The sequence below is a fragment of the Hirundo rustica genome, chromosome 7 (assembly GCF_015227805.2).
Source record: "Hirundo rustica isolate bHirRus1 chromosome 7, bHirRus1.pri.v3, whole genome shotgun sequence".
Lineage (NCBI taxonomy): Eukaryota > Metazoa > Chordata > Aves > Passeriformes > Hirundinidae > Hirundo > Hirundo rustica.
The window spans coordinates 16,950,090-16,967,119 of record NC_053456.1 but is presented as its reverse complement, the minus strand read 5'-3'; the positions used below and the strand labels follow the sequence as shown (position 1 = coordinate 16,967,119).

The 17,030-nt window shown below is 37.7% G+C and overlaps 2 protein-coding genes across 3 annotated transcripts in view; both read left to right on the top strand.

Annotated features, from left to right (window-relative positions):
• IFIH1 (interferon induced with helicase C domain 1) overlaps positions 1 to 12,615 on the top strand; it is a 29,393-nt gene extending 16,778 nt beyond the window's left edge. For both annotated transcript variants that reach the window (XM_040069468.1, XM_040069467.1), the window contains exons 7-16: positions 991 to 1,208; positions 2,734 to 2,850; positions 3,331 to 3,454; positions 3,542 to 3,784; positions 5,640 to 5,896; positions 7,317 to 7,466; positions 8,166 to 8,327; positions 8,660 to 8,850; positions 9,637 to 9,730; positions 9,834 to 12,615. In XM_040069468.1, coding sequence (XP_039925402.1) covers positions 991 to 1,208; positions 2,734 to 2,850; positions 3,331 to 3,454; positions 3,542 to 3,784; positions 5,640 to 5,896; positions 7,317 to 7,466; positions 8,166 to 8,327; positions 8,660 to 8,850; positions 9,637 to 9,730; positions 9,834 to 10,016 — 1,739 coding nt within the window. In that variant the 3' untranslated portion in view covers positions 10,017 to 12,615. The remainder of the gene's footprint in view (positions 1 to 990; positions 1,209 to 2,733; positions 2,851 to 3,330; positions 3,455 to 3,541; positions 3,785 to 5,639; positions 5,897 to 7,316; positions 7,467 to 8,165; positions 8,328 to 8,659; positions 8,851 to 9,636; positions 9,731 to 9,833) is intronic.
• Positions 12,616 to 15,238: 2,623 nt separating this feature from the next.
• The window catches only part of LOC120755011 (prolyl endopeptidase FAP-like), a 37,242-nt gene continuing 35,450 nt past the window's right edge, over positions 15,239 to 17,030 (top strand). The window contains exons 1-2 of the mRNA XM_058421326.1: positions 15,239 to 15,469; positions 15,743 to 15,827. Coding sequence (XP_058277309.1) covers positions 15,464 to 15,469; positions 15,743 to 15,827 — 91 coding nt within the window. The 5' untranslated portion in view covers positions 15,239 to 15,463. The remainder of the gene's footprint in view (positions 15,470 to 15,742; positions 15,828 to 17,030) is intronic.

Here is a 17,030-nt window from a genome sequence, read left to right as displayed (position 1 = left end):
ATCATTTCAATGATCTTCTTTACAGTCATGTCCACATACTTTCTTCAAATTGTTGGAAACAATGTTGAATTAGAGAGTTGCTGGCTGGCTACAGAAGAACTGTGAGCTCCATAAACCAGTTTTGCTGTTAGAGAAACAGAAAAACATTAATGAATTTTTAAGCTCATGTCACCGGCGGCATGTGCAGATAGATTAAAGATATGTTTTCTCTATTTTTTGAGAAATTTGAAGCAAAAAATAATTTTATTTTTCCTTGTTGTGTAGTATATTGCTTGCATGTAAATATACTGTGACCAAAAAGCACACAATACCTGTCTGAATTTCCATCAGCTTCCTCCACTACAAAAGAGAGATGAGTGATAGTGTTCCCACTAATCTGTTTGTTCTTTCCAGTAACACATCCATAAAGTAATATAAATGTTTAATTGGACACTAATAGGGAGGAAATCTCTGTGTTGCTACAAAATGGAAGCATATTTTGACCACAACAAGCCTTTCAAGAATGTCTGAAAGGCTTCTAACATGTTATGTATCTTTGCAAAAGCAAACAATGTGTAGTTTGTCAGACACAGTTATGGATATAAAAGATAGTTCTGTGTTCAGCTATGATATGTTCTTACCACTGGTAAGATATGAAAAATATTTCTCTGAAATCCTTTATATCATCAGATTATTTTTGCAAAAATAGGAAGTCTTTTTTTTTTTTTTTTTTCCCCATTACGTGAAACATAAAATTACTTGGCACATCAGGACTGCAGCATAGGTTCCAAAGTCCATTAAATACATTCAGCATCCATGCCTTCTTCCAACACTTCAATTTCCTAGTACATTAGTTCTCAGACAAACTGATGGGTTCTTTTCAATACCATCCTTACCTGTTGTAAGATTTAGTCACACAAATTCTGCATTTGAAATAAAATTATTCACTTCAGGTATTTTTGTTTTGTTTTGTTGTTTTGTTGGTTTTTGTTTTTTGGTTTTTTTCCCCAGATTTTTCCCTCATCATTATCGATGAGTGTCATCACACTCAAAAGGAAGGTGTCTACAACAATATAATGCGACGTTACTTAAAAGAAAAGATGAAGAACAGGAGGCTGGCAAAAGAAAATAAACCACTGATCCCACAACCTCAGATTCTGGGTCTTACAGCCTCACCTGGTGTAGGAAGTGCAACATCCTACTCGAAAGCGGAAGAGCATATTTTGAAAGTAAATAACCCTAACCCTTACAAACCATCAGTGGGGTATTGGATTATTCAAGTAAAACTTTTACAGTCAGTTTTAGGCTCCAAATAGACAATCTGATATTTATTTTTTTGTGTACATGGAAGTTCAGCTCATAACCATTAAATATTAAAAATAATGGAAATCCATGTACAAATAAAGGTTACTTTACAGGAAGAGTAGGGTTACTGAAAAAGGAACTTAAAGGACTGCCTTGAAAAAATTCCCACGTTAAAATCAGAGGGAAGAAATAAACAATGTAGAATGGTTTTATGGTTACTAAAAGACTTTTGTTCCATTGATACCTTATAATTTACTGTGTATCCTTAAATACTAGAGACACAATGTATTTTATATCTATTTCTAGAGTGACTAAGCTGAGCATTTTGGTGAGTCCCAGAAAATAAGAAACAATGTTGAATACTTAAACAAAGCTGAAACCACTTGTGAGATACAGGTAGCATACAAATATGTTTTGGGTTTTTTTTCAATTAGAGTCACTTATTGAAGTTGCATGAACACCTGCCTAAAGATAATCTGTTAAATTCTATACTCAAAGAAATTGTATTTTACTGGAAATTAAATGATTTTGCATTAGTAATAGAAAAGTAGAATTTAGTGCAGTACTGCAGTGAAAACTCCTGGCTAGTAAATTGCACTGGAACAGAATGTGATGTTGAATATGTGAGGCTTGCAAGAACGTTTTATGCTGTTATTGAAGCAGACAGAATTGCAAAAAAATTTGACACAAAAACTTGCTGGCAATGGAAAAAGCAGTAAATTCCTTTTCATCAGCTCTGAATTCCTAATGTTAGGATTCTGAGGTTTGTATCTGAAGATTAACCTGAATCTGTAATCTGAATATGCGAGCTGAAATATACAACTACCACTGGAGACATTAAAAAGATCAGTCAGTCTGATCAGTCAGTCTGGCAGTCTGTTTACTGTTGTCTCTGCTTAAAATAATGCTATGATTTCCCTTATTACTTAATGACATGTACATATTTTGTCCTTGGAAGAGGTCAAAAGCAGAAAAGTCCAGTTCAGTTGTGCGCTTAGCACAAAAATTCTCTCTATATCTTCCTGTTCTAGGAAAGATTATCTCAAATTATTTTCTACTCTCATAACAACTCCTACTTTTATAATGAATCCCTAATATTTATGTTCTTTTTTTTGTATTTCACCATTATTTTTTTATATTTTGTGCTCCAAAATCTATTCTTCCAAAGTACGGTTGCTATATTTTCCTTCTCAAAATACCTGGTTTGCATCCTGATCTACAATTTTTTTTTTCCCATAGGCAAGGATCACTTGTGGCCTAAAAAGTAACTTATGCAGTTTATCTCAAATGTTTTTCAAAGACTTGGACTTTCTTGTGCTGATACTGCCTTTTTCCAATTTTTGTGGGAAGAAAGTCAGCATCTAAATAAGAAACTCTGTTGCATTAATTCAGTGTTCATGTGAAATAACTCATTCAATATTAAAGAAATAATATTTTGTTTTCTCACAGATCTGTGCCAATCTCGATGCATGTAGAATTATGACTGTTGAAGAGCATGCCTCCCAGCTAAAGAATCAGGTGAAGGAACCGTCTAAGAAGACTGTGATTGCAGATGACAAAAAAAGGGTACATCCTTTCAAAAAAATCAGTATTAAAGTTATATTGCTCTTTAAAAATGTCTTGTACAGTATCGAAACCTTTTGCCTAATGCTCTTTTTCTATAGACTTTTGATGATCCAGGGTGATAATTTGAATGTTGTTTCTTACCTCTGTTTCAAAAAGTATCAATAAAGTCAAATAGAATTAAAATTTTACTTACGTCAGTTATATTTTGAGTTATCTGGTCAAAAGGCCTTCTAAAGCCTAAATATTTGTATTGAAGTGATGATATTATATTCCATTTTTTAAAATAAGGTGCTATTTCACATAATATTCTTTTGTATTATTCTGAACTTTATATTTCCATAACACTAAACACACTTAACAGCCTTACTTTTTAAATTTAAGGTTTAACTTTTTAAAAATTACTCAGTGTGGTGCCAATGTTTTTTGTTGCCAGAAGATGCTTGCTTACTTTCTTTGCCTGATTGATCAATTTATTTCTAGGATCCATTTAAAGAGAGAATTACTGAGATCATGACAGAAATACAAAACTATTGCCAGCTGCATCCCAAGTCTGAGTTTGGAACTCAGACATATGAACAGTGGGTGATCAGAGAAGAAAGAAGAGGTAACTGCATAATAAATGTACCCGAGCTTTGGATTTCTTTGGGTTGTTCTATGCTAAGACTTTTTTTGTATTTTTGTTCCCTTCTAGCTGCAAAAGAAGAAAAACGCAGGGAACGTGTCTGTGCAGAACACTTGAAGAAATACAACGATGCTCTCCAGATAAATGACACCATCCGAATGGTGGATGCCTACAATCACCTAATGAACTTTTATAAAGAGGAGAAAAGTAAGAAGACAGTAAGGAGTGATGATGAGGAGGAGGAGGATGATGGTCAACCAGTAGTATCTAAACAGGATGAAACAGATGAATTTCTAATAGGTTTATTTCATGGTGAGTTTGAAATACATTGCGATATTTAATACGTAAAATCCATAATTGTGCACTAACATGGTTTGCATGGGCCTGTTACTTATTGCATCCTAGAGATTGCTGTGTTGTTTATTATCACAGTACCTTGGTATCCCAGTTCATAATGTTTTGAATGCATTAAACAGCACCATAGTGGGATCATGTCATAATATGTAATAATGGTTCTTCAGCTCCCACCTAAAGACACTTTTTTTTTGCTGCCCGTAAGTAAAAGCTGTTCTCTGCTTTTATTCAGTGAAGTGTCCCTGAGGACACTCTTAACAGATACATACAATATGTACTCCGGTATACACTCTTGGGGGAATAAGGTTGAGCAAATGGAATACAGAAGTAACAAAATTATGAGTTCTTAACCAATCTTTTCCCCCAAAGTTTGTCTATACCCTAAGAATGGAGAGCGCTGACTTTGAGTTGGTTCAGGTAAAGAATATTTAGTTGGAGAATTAAACAAAAGATCAAATTGCAAAGACCAAAGTGAGTTGCTTTTTTTTTTTTTCAGATCAGTCACCTTGGAATTAGGAGTCATTCATGAATCTTTTTTGCTCAGTTTTTTTCCTTTTCTGCCTTTGCAATGATAAAGTGCTGGGCAAGTTTTCTCCCATCACCGATGGCTCTTGGGTGGTGCAAACAAAAATAGATTATACTGCAAAAATAGATTATACTCCAGAATGTGACCTTTTTCATATATCCAGTGAACTACAAATTTTTCTTACTATCATTGAAAAATTCAGGAAAAAAAAAATTAAAAATATAGGTTAGATAATGTCAGCATGGTTTTAATAACTCTTCATACATGTCTATTCCCCTTTATTTTGATTCTCAGTGAGCTGTTGATGAGAACCGAAAATTTAAACCAACTAGAAATGAAATGTAGTTTCATTAGTATAATTTCTGGTTGTTTTTATTTCTGTAGGTAAATGAAGTTCAAAGAACCTGTCAATGAAAAAAACAAACAAACAAACAAACAAACAAACAAAAAACAACCACCAAAAAAACCCCACACCATTTTGTTAGGATTTTACCACTGAAAGTCCTAGGAGTAATAGAAGAAAATCTAAAATTTCTCAGCTTTAAGAGCAGAATTCATCTTTGGGTGATAAACCCCTCTGTTTGCATAAGCATCTGATAATGACATAGGTTTTTTTAAATATTAGAAGGTTGTTGGTTTTTTTTTAATTTAAAATACATGAGGAATCCTCCCTCCTTATGGTCAATGGAACCAGTTGAAGAGAGTCATTCATTTGACAGCTCACTGAGTACATTGAAATGTGTTAGAGCTGCAGTATCAATAACAAAGTGCTTACACTGGTGTCTACTGTACTGCATTTCTAGTGAGGATTCCTACTTTAATTCATATCCCAAGGACAATTTATGTCTAAAATTGTGAAACATTACCAGCTCCCAGGCTGTGCATATCAATCTAGCTCTCCTTGTAAGACTTTTTTCCATTATTTTAAAATAGTTTTGTAAGTAGTACGAGCTGCGATTTAGCTCTTTTATTACAGTGCATTTGACTCTGTACCAGCTTTGTGTGTATAGGAAGGTTTTTTCCTTTGGCTTATTCTCACCATGAGATACACATGAAGTGTATGATAACGGTGATTTATTTTGATTGATTAGTGTGTTTTTAGTGACTATAAACTCACTTCAAAAATAATTGGTATGCCACAGCTCTTCAAACTGAATGTGAATTAGCCATGCTGAGAGAATTATATAGAAAGTTATTCTTTGCTTTGTGGGTTTTGGGGTTTATTTTGTTTTGAACTGTTATTTTACATGGTTACATTTTCTTAATTTACATCTGTTCTTCTTAAAGCAAAAAAGAAACAGCTGGAAGAGTTGACTAGAAAGCCAGAAAATGAAAATGAGAAGCTAATAAAGTTGAGAAATACTTTAATGGAGGAGTTCACAAAGACTGAGGAACCTCGAGGAATCATTTTCACAAAGACACGTCTAAGTGCCTTTGCTCTATTCCAGTGGATAAAGGACAACCCAAAATTTGAAGAAGTGGGAATTAGGGCCCATTATCTTATTGGCTCTGGACATAAAAGTGAAATGAAGCCCATGACTCAGGTACAGAACCACGCATGTCATCTTGTACACGACTTTGGAAAACAGCTTGTTTTAGTACTAGGCCAGTGAACTGAAGTTTGGAGCCCAGAGTTATGGTTTCACACCTGCCAGCAACTTATCTTCATAAAGATATGTGAATAATAATGTTGAGATAATTTTATTTCCACAAGTAACAAGCTTTTTTTGGTTTCAGATTCTTATGGCTAGAGGAGTAGCCAGCATCCTTTGCCTAGAGTAGTGAGTAGTCAAAAGGGACCCAAGTTGTAGTAAGGCATGGGGAGCAAAAGTAAACAAAATGGAAGGAGTAAAAATGCAATCATTAAATGAGTTTATACTTATCAGGACAACAGTAATTCATGTTATATTTTAGCTGCTGAATTGAAAAATAAAACTAAAAAGTTGATTATGCCTGTCTTTTTGCAATATCATTGCTTAAATCAAATTACACCAATTTATATGCATGCTTCACACTGACACATAACCATCAAAAGAAAACTCTCCAAAATTCACACCGACAATATCACAACTGATCCCTCAATTGTGTCCATCTTGTACCATTACACTGATTTCATACACCACATCTCTCTAGTGATTTATACTTGCCATTAAAACATTTTCAAATCAAAGTACTTTGCTTCTGTTCTGCTCTTTACTCCCCATATCAGCATTTAAGCAAAAATAGTGTGGTTTGCTGCAGGGCAGAGTCCATTTTCTTCTGCTGCACTGTTTCAAGGAAAAAAGTTCTCTCTAAAAATTCTCTTCAAAAGTTCCTTGAGTTCTATCAAACTTTGAATTTAATTTCTGTGGCACATTGTACAAACAAAACAATAGCTTCTGCATTTTGAAACTGAATATAGCAAATAGCAAGTTTCTGTACCTCTGCTCAAGCTGGTGACAAATACCAGTTGATTCAGAAGTCTGTGATTTAGATCTTTTCTTTTTTATGTGTATCATTGTTGTTCTTTTTGGTGCTACCCAGATCACCAGAGTTATGGTCTCCATTTATTATGGGGAATTTTAGGTGCTTTAGAACTAGAGCTGGAAGTCTATATTTTAAACAGAAATTACTGAAGTGATAGAAATCCCATCTTATGAATACGTTTTTAAAGAGTTTGAAAACAATATGATAACTGTATTACCAAATCTCCTAGTATCTGTGACATAGGCTATGAAGTTCCAAACTCAGTTACCAAAAAAGGATTGGCTTCAGCTCCCTCCTCCCTCAAAATATGGTGCTGAACACCTGTTATATTCAATAGGAACTTCTTTTGCAAGATGCTTAAATGCAGTCGTTAAAGCCTCTTGATGTTTGGCACTCAGCTTAGAAATGATGGGACTGTAATCCCTAAAACTTGTTAATTAGAAGAAACTGGTAACAGAAACTAATACTGAAGGCTAATTTAATGATTTTAATTTACAGAATGAGCAAAGGGAAGTTATTGATAAATTTCGACAGGGAAATGTAAATTTACTAATTGCTACTACTGTAGCTGAGGAAGGCCTGGACATCAAAGAGTGTAACATCGTTATTCGCTATGGCCTCGTCACCAATGAAATTGCAATGGTGCAGGTATGAGCTTTCTGCATACATAACTTCTTTTAATAGTGCTTTTCTTTTTGCAGTGGGCAAATAGTGAATCATATACCTGACGTTCGGAAATAATTTTTAAAAGCTAAAAGAGAAAATGCTCTTGCAACAAGGTTCATTTCCAATTGCCATCCTCAGTCCATATGCAGTATAAAATGTGCCTCTCTCTGTAATGGTGTAGCATCTGTTCAAAATTCTACACAAACATTAATCTTTTAATAGAAGAGATACAAGAATATGGTCATCAGACCAGTTGATACAAGAGGCATTTGTACCACCGATGTATGGGCACCACACCATCATCAGCTAAAGAGAGATTATTACATACCGGAATACCAGTTTGATACATGCTCTCATTTAACTTGTGAACAAAAATATTTATATATTAATTATTTAAATGCATGCTTGTATTTTGGCGACAATATAGTTTCAGCAGTGCAAAACAATTTGCTAATCACAAATCTCCTGAGCAGTTCTCATAGGTATCGTGGATGATACTGCAGAAATAGTATGTGCCATTCACTGATGCTTTATCTGTCTGAGTTAAATGGAAAAAACTGCTCTTTGGGGATAGTGCATATGGAATAGTGCATGTCTTCCATTGTAAAACCAGAAAAAAATGTTCTGTGATGTAATAGAGAGTATTGTGGTGTTTATTTTTGTATCCCTTGCAAATTGTAGGCTCGCGGTAGAGCTCGAGCTGATGAAAGCACCTATGCTCTTGTGGCTTCGGGTGGCTCAGGGGCTGTGGAACGGGAAGATGTTAATATTTTTCGTGAGAAAATGATGTATAAGGCCATACAGCGTGTCCAGAAGATGCCACAGGAAGAGTATTTAAAGAAGGTATTCACTGCAACTCTGCACTTTCCCTTTAAAGAAAAATGATTTATATTGTATGAAATGCTTTCTATTTGAAATCTACTTACAGGAGAAAAACTTAAAGTAATACTAGTTACTACATATGGCTTTGAACTCTTTTGCCAATATTTGTTTTATAATCTGTTTTCTTGTCCTTTGGAAAAGTCTGCTTTTCTATTGGTAAGGGGGAAACACACAAGCAAGGGAAAATTGACTAGAAGTCATGTTGACAGCAAACTCAGTAAAATAACTGAGAAAGAAAATGATTACTGTCATTCCAGTAGAATGTTACAGTGCTCTTACTGATCTGTTTCTAGATTGAGAGTTTCCAGTTGCAAAGTATAGTGGAAAAACAAATGAAGACAAAGAGAGAACAGCTCAAGACATACAAGAAAAATCCTTCACTAATAAAATTCTTATGCAAAAATTGCTCCAAGCTGATATGTTCCGGAGAAGACATACAAGTTATTGAAAACATGCATCATGTCAGTGTGAAAAAAGATTTCCAGTAAGTGTTTATGAACTACTTTGTCTCTTTCAGGCAGAAACAGATTTTCTTTTCATCAAGGCTGTAACAGGGCCTGTAACCCTCTAGGCCCTGTGAGAAAAAAAAAATAGATTATTCCAGTACTGTGGCATGTGTGGCTCTGTGGAGTTTACAGTTAAGGAGCTTGAACAAAATGTTTGTTCTTATTCCTGACTTCAAGGTGAATTGAGTTTAAGACTTTGAAAAAAATGATGCAGCTTCTGTGGTAGTATTAACTAGGTCACTTACTGTGTAGTATGGTATGTATTCCACTCTGCACAGGCTAACAGTAACCTTCAGGATCAAGTACTCCCTAAATAAATGATGGAAGAATGTACACATACCCTGCAGGTCTGGATAGTCAGAACCAAATGATTCTGTTAAGGGTTAAGGTTGAACTACAGGGAATAAAAAGAAAACCTTTCATTTTCAGGTATTATTTCTTTGACAGTTCTACCTGAAAAAACAAGCTAGATCTATCTGTTATTAGAACAGGAGCCTTCTGCTCCCACTTTAAGGTGTGTGAGGGAGGATGCAACTCCTGAAATGCAATGAAGAGTGACATGGAGTACATGTGTATTTCATCATTACTTCGGAGCATGAAGCATGATCTTACATTTCTCACACTCCTCTATGTATCAACAGTCAGAGAGCCTGTGACTTTTTAGGTTTCATATCTGATTTCAGCAATCTCAGTCACTGTTTATATACGTCTGTATGTAGCATGGAATAACTAATGGATTCTGATGGGTGCTGTCTGTTTTTCAGAAGTCATTATCATACAAGAGAAAATAAAACACTGCAGGATAAGCATGCCGATTACCAGACAAATGGGGAAATTATATGCAAAGACTGTGGACAAGTGAGGAACATCTTATTTTCATACTCTTCTTGTTGTCTGTATTTATTTCTGTCTAATGATCTTGTCTTATTTTATCTGAAATGCAATTTCCTTCTACTTGCAGGCTTGGGGAAATATGATGGTTCACCGAGGTCTTGACCTGCCTTGTCTAAAGATTAGAAATTTTGTCATTGTGTTTGAAGACAAGAGAGCAACAAAGCAAATTTTTAAGAAATGGGGAGATCTGCCCATCAGGTTTCCTAGTTTTGATTATGCAGCTCATTGTCCTTCAAGTGATGAAGATTAAGGATTTAGAATGAAAATAAAAGCCCTTTTCAACTTCTCTCTGTTGATCAGAAGCTCCTGTGTCCCACAGAGAATACTGCATCATAAACCCTGTGAAAGCTCCTGGACATAAGGAAACTGTCTTGAAGACAAAAAGCAAAACAAGAAAAGAGAAAGACCAAGTCACACAGCTGCTGTCTGCACTCAGATTTGTACTCCTGGACAAAGATGGCAAATGCATTGCAGTTATGTATTTATGGAACAAACTCCTATCTCTTCACTACAGGGCGACAACACTGTCAAAAGTGTGTTAGATGACTTGTTGTCAATCCCAGAACATTGAAAAGAGACCTTAAGATATGCCATGGTCATTATTTTCTTCATGCTATAACCATTTTGAAGATAAAGTATCTCAAAAGAGGAGCCACGTAAAAAAGAGATTACCCATTACTTCTGAATCACTGTTGCTATGTCAGTGTTTTCATGACTGAGTTCCTCCCTTCATAAATACAGCTGAAACCGCATACACTTTGACACACTAAAATTAAGTTTCCCTTAGAAGACATTTCAAGAAATCAAGTCCTTAACCTGAATTTGATTATTTTAGTGTCCAAGATGCGCAGTGGAAAAGTGACTCTCTGTGTGTCAGTTTCATAGGATTGTTAGACCGGCTACATAATGAGGTGTGTATTTTTTTCAATAAATTGCTATAACTGACATTTACCAACTGTGATACTGTTAACTCTCTTGCACTGGAAGTATTTAGACAATAACCATAGCTTCACCCTTGAAATTTCAAGGATGGTGGTATTTTGACTGTAAAAATAGCATAATGTTTCTCCATATTTATCTCATGGACCGATTTCTTTCCCCCCTTACCCCCACCCTTCGCAAGTAAGGTACTGGAGAGTGGAAAGAAGGTTGGTCTGTTGTTACAACAGTAACTGAATTAATTAATGGAATAGCCTCTTGGGAGATCATCCAGATATCATTCATCATCTAGACAATCTGGATTTCTTTATTAATGAGTTGTTACAGGTACATAAATGTAATATAATACACATTCTCAAGTATCTGAATACAGTTCCAAAGAAGTATAAAACAATGGTAAAAATACTACTCATTTCATAGACTGCTGCTGGATCTTCAGTCAAATACATTTCCTTGCTAAGTAGATTTTCTGAAATCTGAGCTTTTGATACTTCCCTTTACTAAGCAACAAAAGCATATGCAGACGGATTTCTGCACAAGTGCTACAGACTCGTATGACAAACGTGCCTGGGCTTCTTGTAGTTCACCTGGGTGCTTTTGTTATACTCCCAGTTCCTAGCGTGGCTCTGCCACATTGTCACCTAAGCTTAAAAGAGTGTTTGCACAATCTCACTTCAGCATAATGCATAATGAACCTCAAATTAATCCTTCTGCTGTGTAGGGTAACAAATTTCCAGTCAAGTTCTTTTCTCTGAATGGGGTTGTAAAACACACCTATATTGCCCACCCAGGAAGTGTGATGTTGTAAAAAACGAGCTAAATTGCTGTATTTTATCTTTTGCTTACTTCTGCATTTATTGCCCTTAGGGACCCAGCGTTCTCCAGGGAGTGTGACAATTCCTGATTATATTTACTACTTACAGCTTTTATTAATTCACAAATGTAGAAAGAAGAAAAACTTAGTCATTGGGGATTTGTCTGACTGTGTGTGGCTGCTTAAGAACTGGATCCACCTCAGTTGTATGTCCACTGCTCTGTCTCCTTTTGGTCTGATGTCATGCACAACCTACATCTGTAAATCTGTATTTCCTCAGTGTGAAGAGTAAATACTTTAGTAACCTTTGAGTAGTTGCACAACTGGTTGGATAGCTGCTGGCCAAACTGATTATGTTTTCTGTTCCATAATTTAACCATTTCTACAAGTGACACCCTCTTTCTACCTTTCTTACACTTTTATTTCTCTTGAATTGTGGGTTTCTTATGTTGCAGAAGTTAGGAAGAGTTTGGCTGTTGAAAGAATTGCTGTTTGCTTCTTCACTGGTACTAATCTAAACAGTCCAGAGAAGGGAGTTCAGGCATCAGCAGTGGATCTACAAAGCTTGTAAATGTCATTCTCTGACAGGCAATTTTTTTTCTTCTAATCTGCAACCATTGTGAATCCTATTAAAACTCATGCCTAAATAATTTGATTTCTGAAGTAGACAAATACATAGTATGCAGCATAAAGTCATTTTGTAAAGCCTTTTAGATCATGTGAGATTGAATCACTTCCTTTGAAGCATTCTCTAAGTATGCATTCATTAGAAGCTGCATATTTGGAATGGAAAACTAGCCTGATCAAAAACCTACATTTGCAATTTTGTGATGTTCTGGTTGTCAGAAATAACCAATGTTAGTAGGGAAAAATGTATTTCTCTGAACCATGTTATTGAAAATACAAACAGCATTAATTATGGAATGCTAGGAAATAAGTAGCAGTTTGGAAGTATGAATATGAAGCATGAGTTACAAGGGGGAAAATTCTTTTGTCACAATTCTTTCCTGTTATGGAAATTTTGAGTAGCTGCTGGTTTATCTTGTTAGGAAAACTACTGGTTTTGAGCTGAGTTCTGCCCTTATTACAGAGTGTATTTTAGCATAACGAAAAATATACATAAACAATGTACATACAAACATAAAATATATGTTAAACAAAAAATGTATATACAGACATTGTATAAACAAATATATACATAAACAATGTATTTTCTCAGCCATTTTGTCCTGCATGTCTTATATCACCAGGATTGATCTTACTCAGAAATTTCATCTTGTTGAACTTGTAATTTATTGTTGTGACAAGAACTGCAGAGGAGAGGGGAACTGAATTGTTATGAGAAAATAAGGCATGTTTCATATCACTGTTTTTTTTCCAGAAACTAAATTTGAATATTTTCAAAAATTCTTTCTCCAAGTCTAATGCAATGAATATTGCCAAAATACTGCCCAAATCAGTTCTGCCTCACCAAGGCTGATGTAACAGTTAGGATTCAAATTCCAGCCCATACTTAAGCTAAGGTGGTAACTTGGCCCCTTGAGGGATAATATATTAAACGTTTTTTCTTTGTGATACTCTGTAATAAATTCTCTGTAGTTAGCCCAAGTTCTGCTGGACAATTTGATGTGACAGAAAACCTATTTCATCTAGTAGATTTTCAATTTTCAGAGTAACCAGAGGAGTTGATAAACCCATCAGCTACTGAATTTCAGTAAGATCTGGGTACTTGGCCCTTGTTAACCTCCTCTGAAAAATCAGCACCTGACTTTCACACAGAGGCACCACCATTGCAGACTCCTTTCCTCAGAAGAAAACGAACTCTGTCCCAGCAGGGAGAAAGGTGAGGTGTCATCAGACTCTGCATGCAGAATCCACACTTAAACTCAACCTGCAACTCCCAGTCACCAGCCCTAAGTTTTGTGTGAATAGTCTGTCAGATTGTGGCCTTCTTTGGTAAGTGACATTTCCCACCTCTGTGTGTGTCTATGTATAAGTATGTATGCCCGTCCATGTATGTGTCTCTGTCCCTTTGTGTGTGTCCCTGTTCCTGTGTGTCTACGTCCATGCGTGTGTGTGTGTCCCTGTCCCTGTGTGTGTCCCTGTGTGTGTCCCCATGCCCCTGCCCGTGTGTCCCTGTCCTTCTGTGTGTCTGTCCCTCGGTGTGTCCCTGTGTGTCCCCTGCCCGTGTGTCTGTGTCTGTCCCTGGCTGTGTCCCCGTGTGTGTCCCTGTCCCTATGCACTTCCCCATGTGTGTGTCCCTGTCCCCGTGTCTGTCCCCGTCCCCGTGTCTGTCCCTGTCCCCGTTTGTGTCCCTGTCCCCGTGTCTGTCCCTGTCCCTCGCTGTGTCCCTGTCCCCGTGTGTCTCTCCCTGTCCCCGTGTCTGTCTGTCCCTGTCCCTCGCTGTGTTCCTGTGCCCGTGTGTCTCTCCCTGTCCCCGTGTCTGTCCCTGTCCCTCGCTGTGTTCCTGTGCCCGTGTGTCTCTCCCTGTCCCCGTGTCTGTCCCTGTCCCTCGCTGTGTTCCCGTGCCCGTGTGTCTCTCCCTGTCCCCGTGTCTGTCCCTGTCCCTCGCTGTGTCCCTGTCTCCGTGTGTCTCTCCCTGTCCCCGTGTCTGTCCCTGTCCCTCGCTGTGTTCCTGTGCCCGTGTGTCTCTCCCTGTCCCCGTGTCTGTCCCTGTCCCTCGCTGTGCTCCCGTGCCCGTGTGTCTCTCCCTGTCCCCGTGTCTGTCCCTGTCCCTCGCTGTGTCCCTGTCTCCGTGTGTCTCTCCCTGTCCCCGTGTCTGTCCCTGTCCCTCGCTGTGTTCCTGTGCCCGTGTGTCTCTCCCTGTCCCCGTGTCTGTCCCTGTCCCTCGCTGTGCTCCCGTGCCCGTGTGTCTCTCCCTGTCCCCGTGTCTGTCCTCCTCCCTCGCTGTCCCCGTGCCCGTGTGCGCGCGGCAGTGCCGCCAGGGGGCGTTCCCCCGCGGGCCGCGCCGGCGCGAGCGGGCGGTGCCGCCCTCAGGGCCGGGCCGGGCCGGGGCGGGGCGGGGCGGGGCGGGGCGGGGCGGTGCCGCCCTCAGGGCCGGGCCGGGGCGGGGCGGGGGCGGCGTGCGCGGCGTGAGGGGAACGGCGGGATCGGGACCGGGCGCGGCCGGCTCCTGCTTCCCTTTTCCAGCCGGTCTCCGCTCTCCGGAGGGATGGGTTATGTAACCTGACACTGCGGTCTCCGGAATTTTCCCAGTTTTCAGCTGACCTCATTTCAGTGGGCTAAATAAAATAGATGTAATTGGTGGTTGGAGAACTATTTCAGAATTTCCGCTGGGCCTGTATGTATTTACTTCTCCGAGCTCTCCTACGTAGCCTATAGATGTGCATAGTTTTCAGGGAAAAAACAGCAATTCTCCTTACATGTGGAAGACATTAAACAGTGTCTGTTTCTGTTGCTTGTTTTGCATACTTTTGCCATCATTTATTATTTCCAAAAGTAAACATATGTGAATTCTACATAAACAATAAAGCTACGGGATTTTCTTCTAATTTCTCTGTAGAGAGTAGAAATACGGTCGTGACTATGTCCTGAGAATGTGGCGATTGCCAGAACACGCGGTAGATACTTTCCAGAGAAAAACAGTGCATGTCGGGTGTCTGATGAGTCATAAAACCTCAAGTTAGTGTAAGCAGATACAGCTTACGGCTCGCACTGATGGGAAGTACATAATCACCACCCCGATATCCTCCCACTGTCCGTTCCTGCTCCAAGAACTTCCCCAAAAGTGTGGTTTCAATTTTATGGAAAGCCTTTGAAATTTGGCAGAGTTTCCAAAAGTATGTAGGGGAAAAAAAAAAAGTCTGCCAGAGGTTTGGCCTCCAACTGTGAAAACAGACACTGCCTTTTCAAACTCCTCTCCTAGATCTACTGACCAACACCCAGAAGAGAGAATTTACATTCTTTTAGAATACGGCAGGAAAATGAAGGTCTGTATGCTCCTGTATTCAACTTTTGGTAGCATTTACATCCTTTGTTTTAAACTGTCAGCTGCTACACAAGGCCAGGGTCTGATGTGAAAATATTTGCTTTAAAGAAGAAGGAAAGGGAAGTCTTTTCATATGTACTGCAGGGACGTTTTTGCTTGTTGCTTGGACGGATTACAGCAGTTAGAGAGAAGGAGGATTTCATTATTTACCAGCCAAGGAAGCAAATTTCAGGCAATATTAAAAATGTAATTATTGTTTGTTTCTGTTCTGCAGACCCGGCTAAAAATCATATTTGGCGTGGTTATATGCCTTTTGCTTTCCTTATTACTTATGTGTATTATACTGCTTCCATCAAGAGGTAAGGTATTTCTAATCTAATGTAGTGTAAAAGGCAGTATCTTTGGCTGTTCTGGCTTCTAAAGTTCACAAAAGTTTATCAAATCATGTTTAGGATTGTCCTGTCAGAATTGTTACGGCTTTATCGCTTTACAGAAATGTACTGACAGCTGAAATATCCTGAAGGTAGAATTGAAATGCCAGCAGATGTTGAAACAAGGAACTCCTTGAAGTGAAAACCACCTGAATTAACTTCATTGTGCATGATATATAATGTTCTTAGTCACAGCTGCAAAAATAACTCTCAGATCTTCTCGTATTTTCTGTGTTAGGGGTTAGGACACTTTCCCAAACTGCTAGACTGCTAATAATTTTCTTCAGTTTGAAAAATTTACATTTGGTTTTAAATGGTTGTGTAATAATTGCAGAAATTCTGTATCCAATTACAAGTTAAACTTTTTTTTTTTTTTTCTTTTTTGGTAGATGGTATGATGAATTATTTGTGAATATATTCAAGCTTGCATTTGAAAATTAAAGTCAGCATTGTATAAAATAGGGATGGAGAGTTTGCTCTAGTATTATTAAGCCAGCTGTAGGTAAATCAACCCACTGTGGTCTGCTGAGTCCTCTGGTGAAGCTTGAAATTATTTTTGAAATTTTGAATGTGAGTGACACTGACTTGATGGTAATTGTTTTCTATGACAAGTTAGTAAGGACAATACAAGTATTTACATGATCCTATCACCATAGCAGATTACTTGAATGCCTCTGAAATAATTTAAATATTAATAAAAGGCTTGTCTTCCTGTGATAGTATCTATTTAAAGAATTTTTTTTCCTATTATTATTCTTTTGTATGTGTGTGGGCAGGGGCACTGAGATGAAGAAACAGTTTTGTATTTACAGCTAAATGTCATAAAATCAACCATCTGCTTACGTCTTGTGAAAGTCAAGTCCTGCAATTAACATGCAAGTTTTGTGAAAGGTGAAATCTCTTTCATATCTGAGATTTCTGTGTCTAATGTTTATCATGGGTTGTTGACAGAAGGGTTGGAGGTGTCTGAAGCAATTAAGGATCATTTTGTTACGCAGCATTTTAAGATGAAGATAGATGTATATCAATTAGCTATAGATATAGATATAGATATAGATATAGATATAGATATAGATATAGATATAGATATAGATATATGCATATATATTATGCAGTGCTGGAAGAGATACC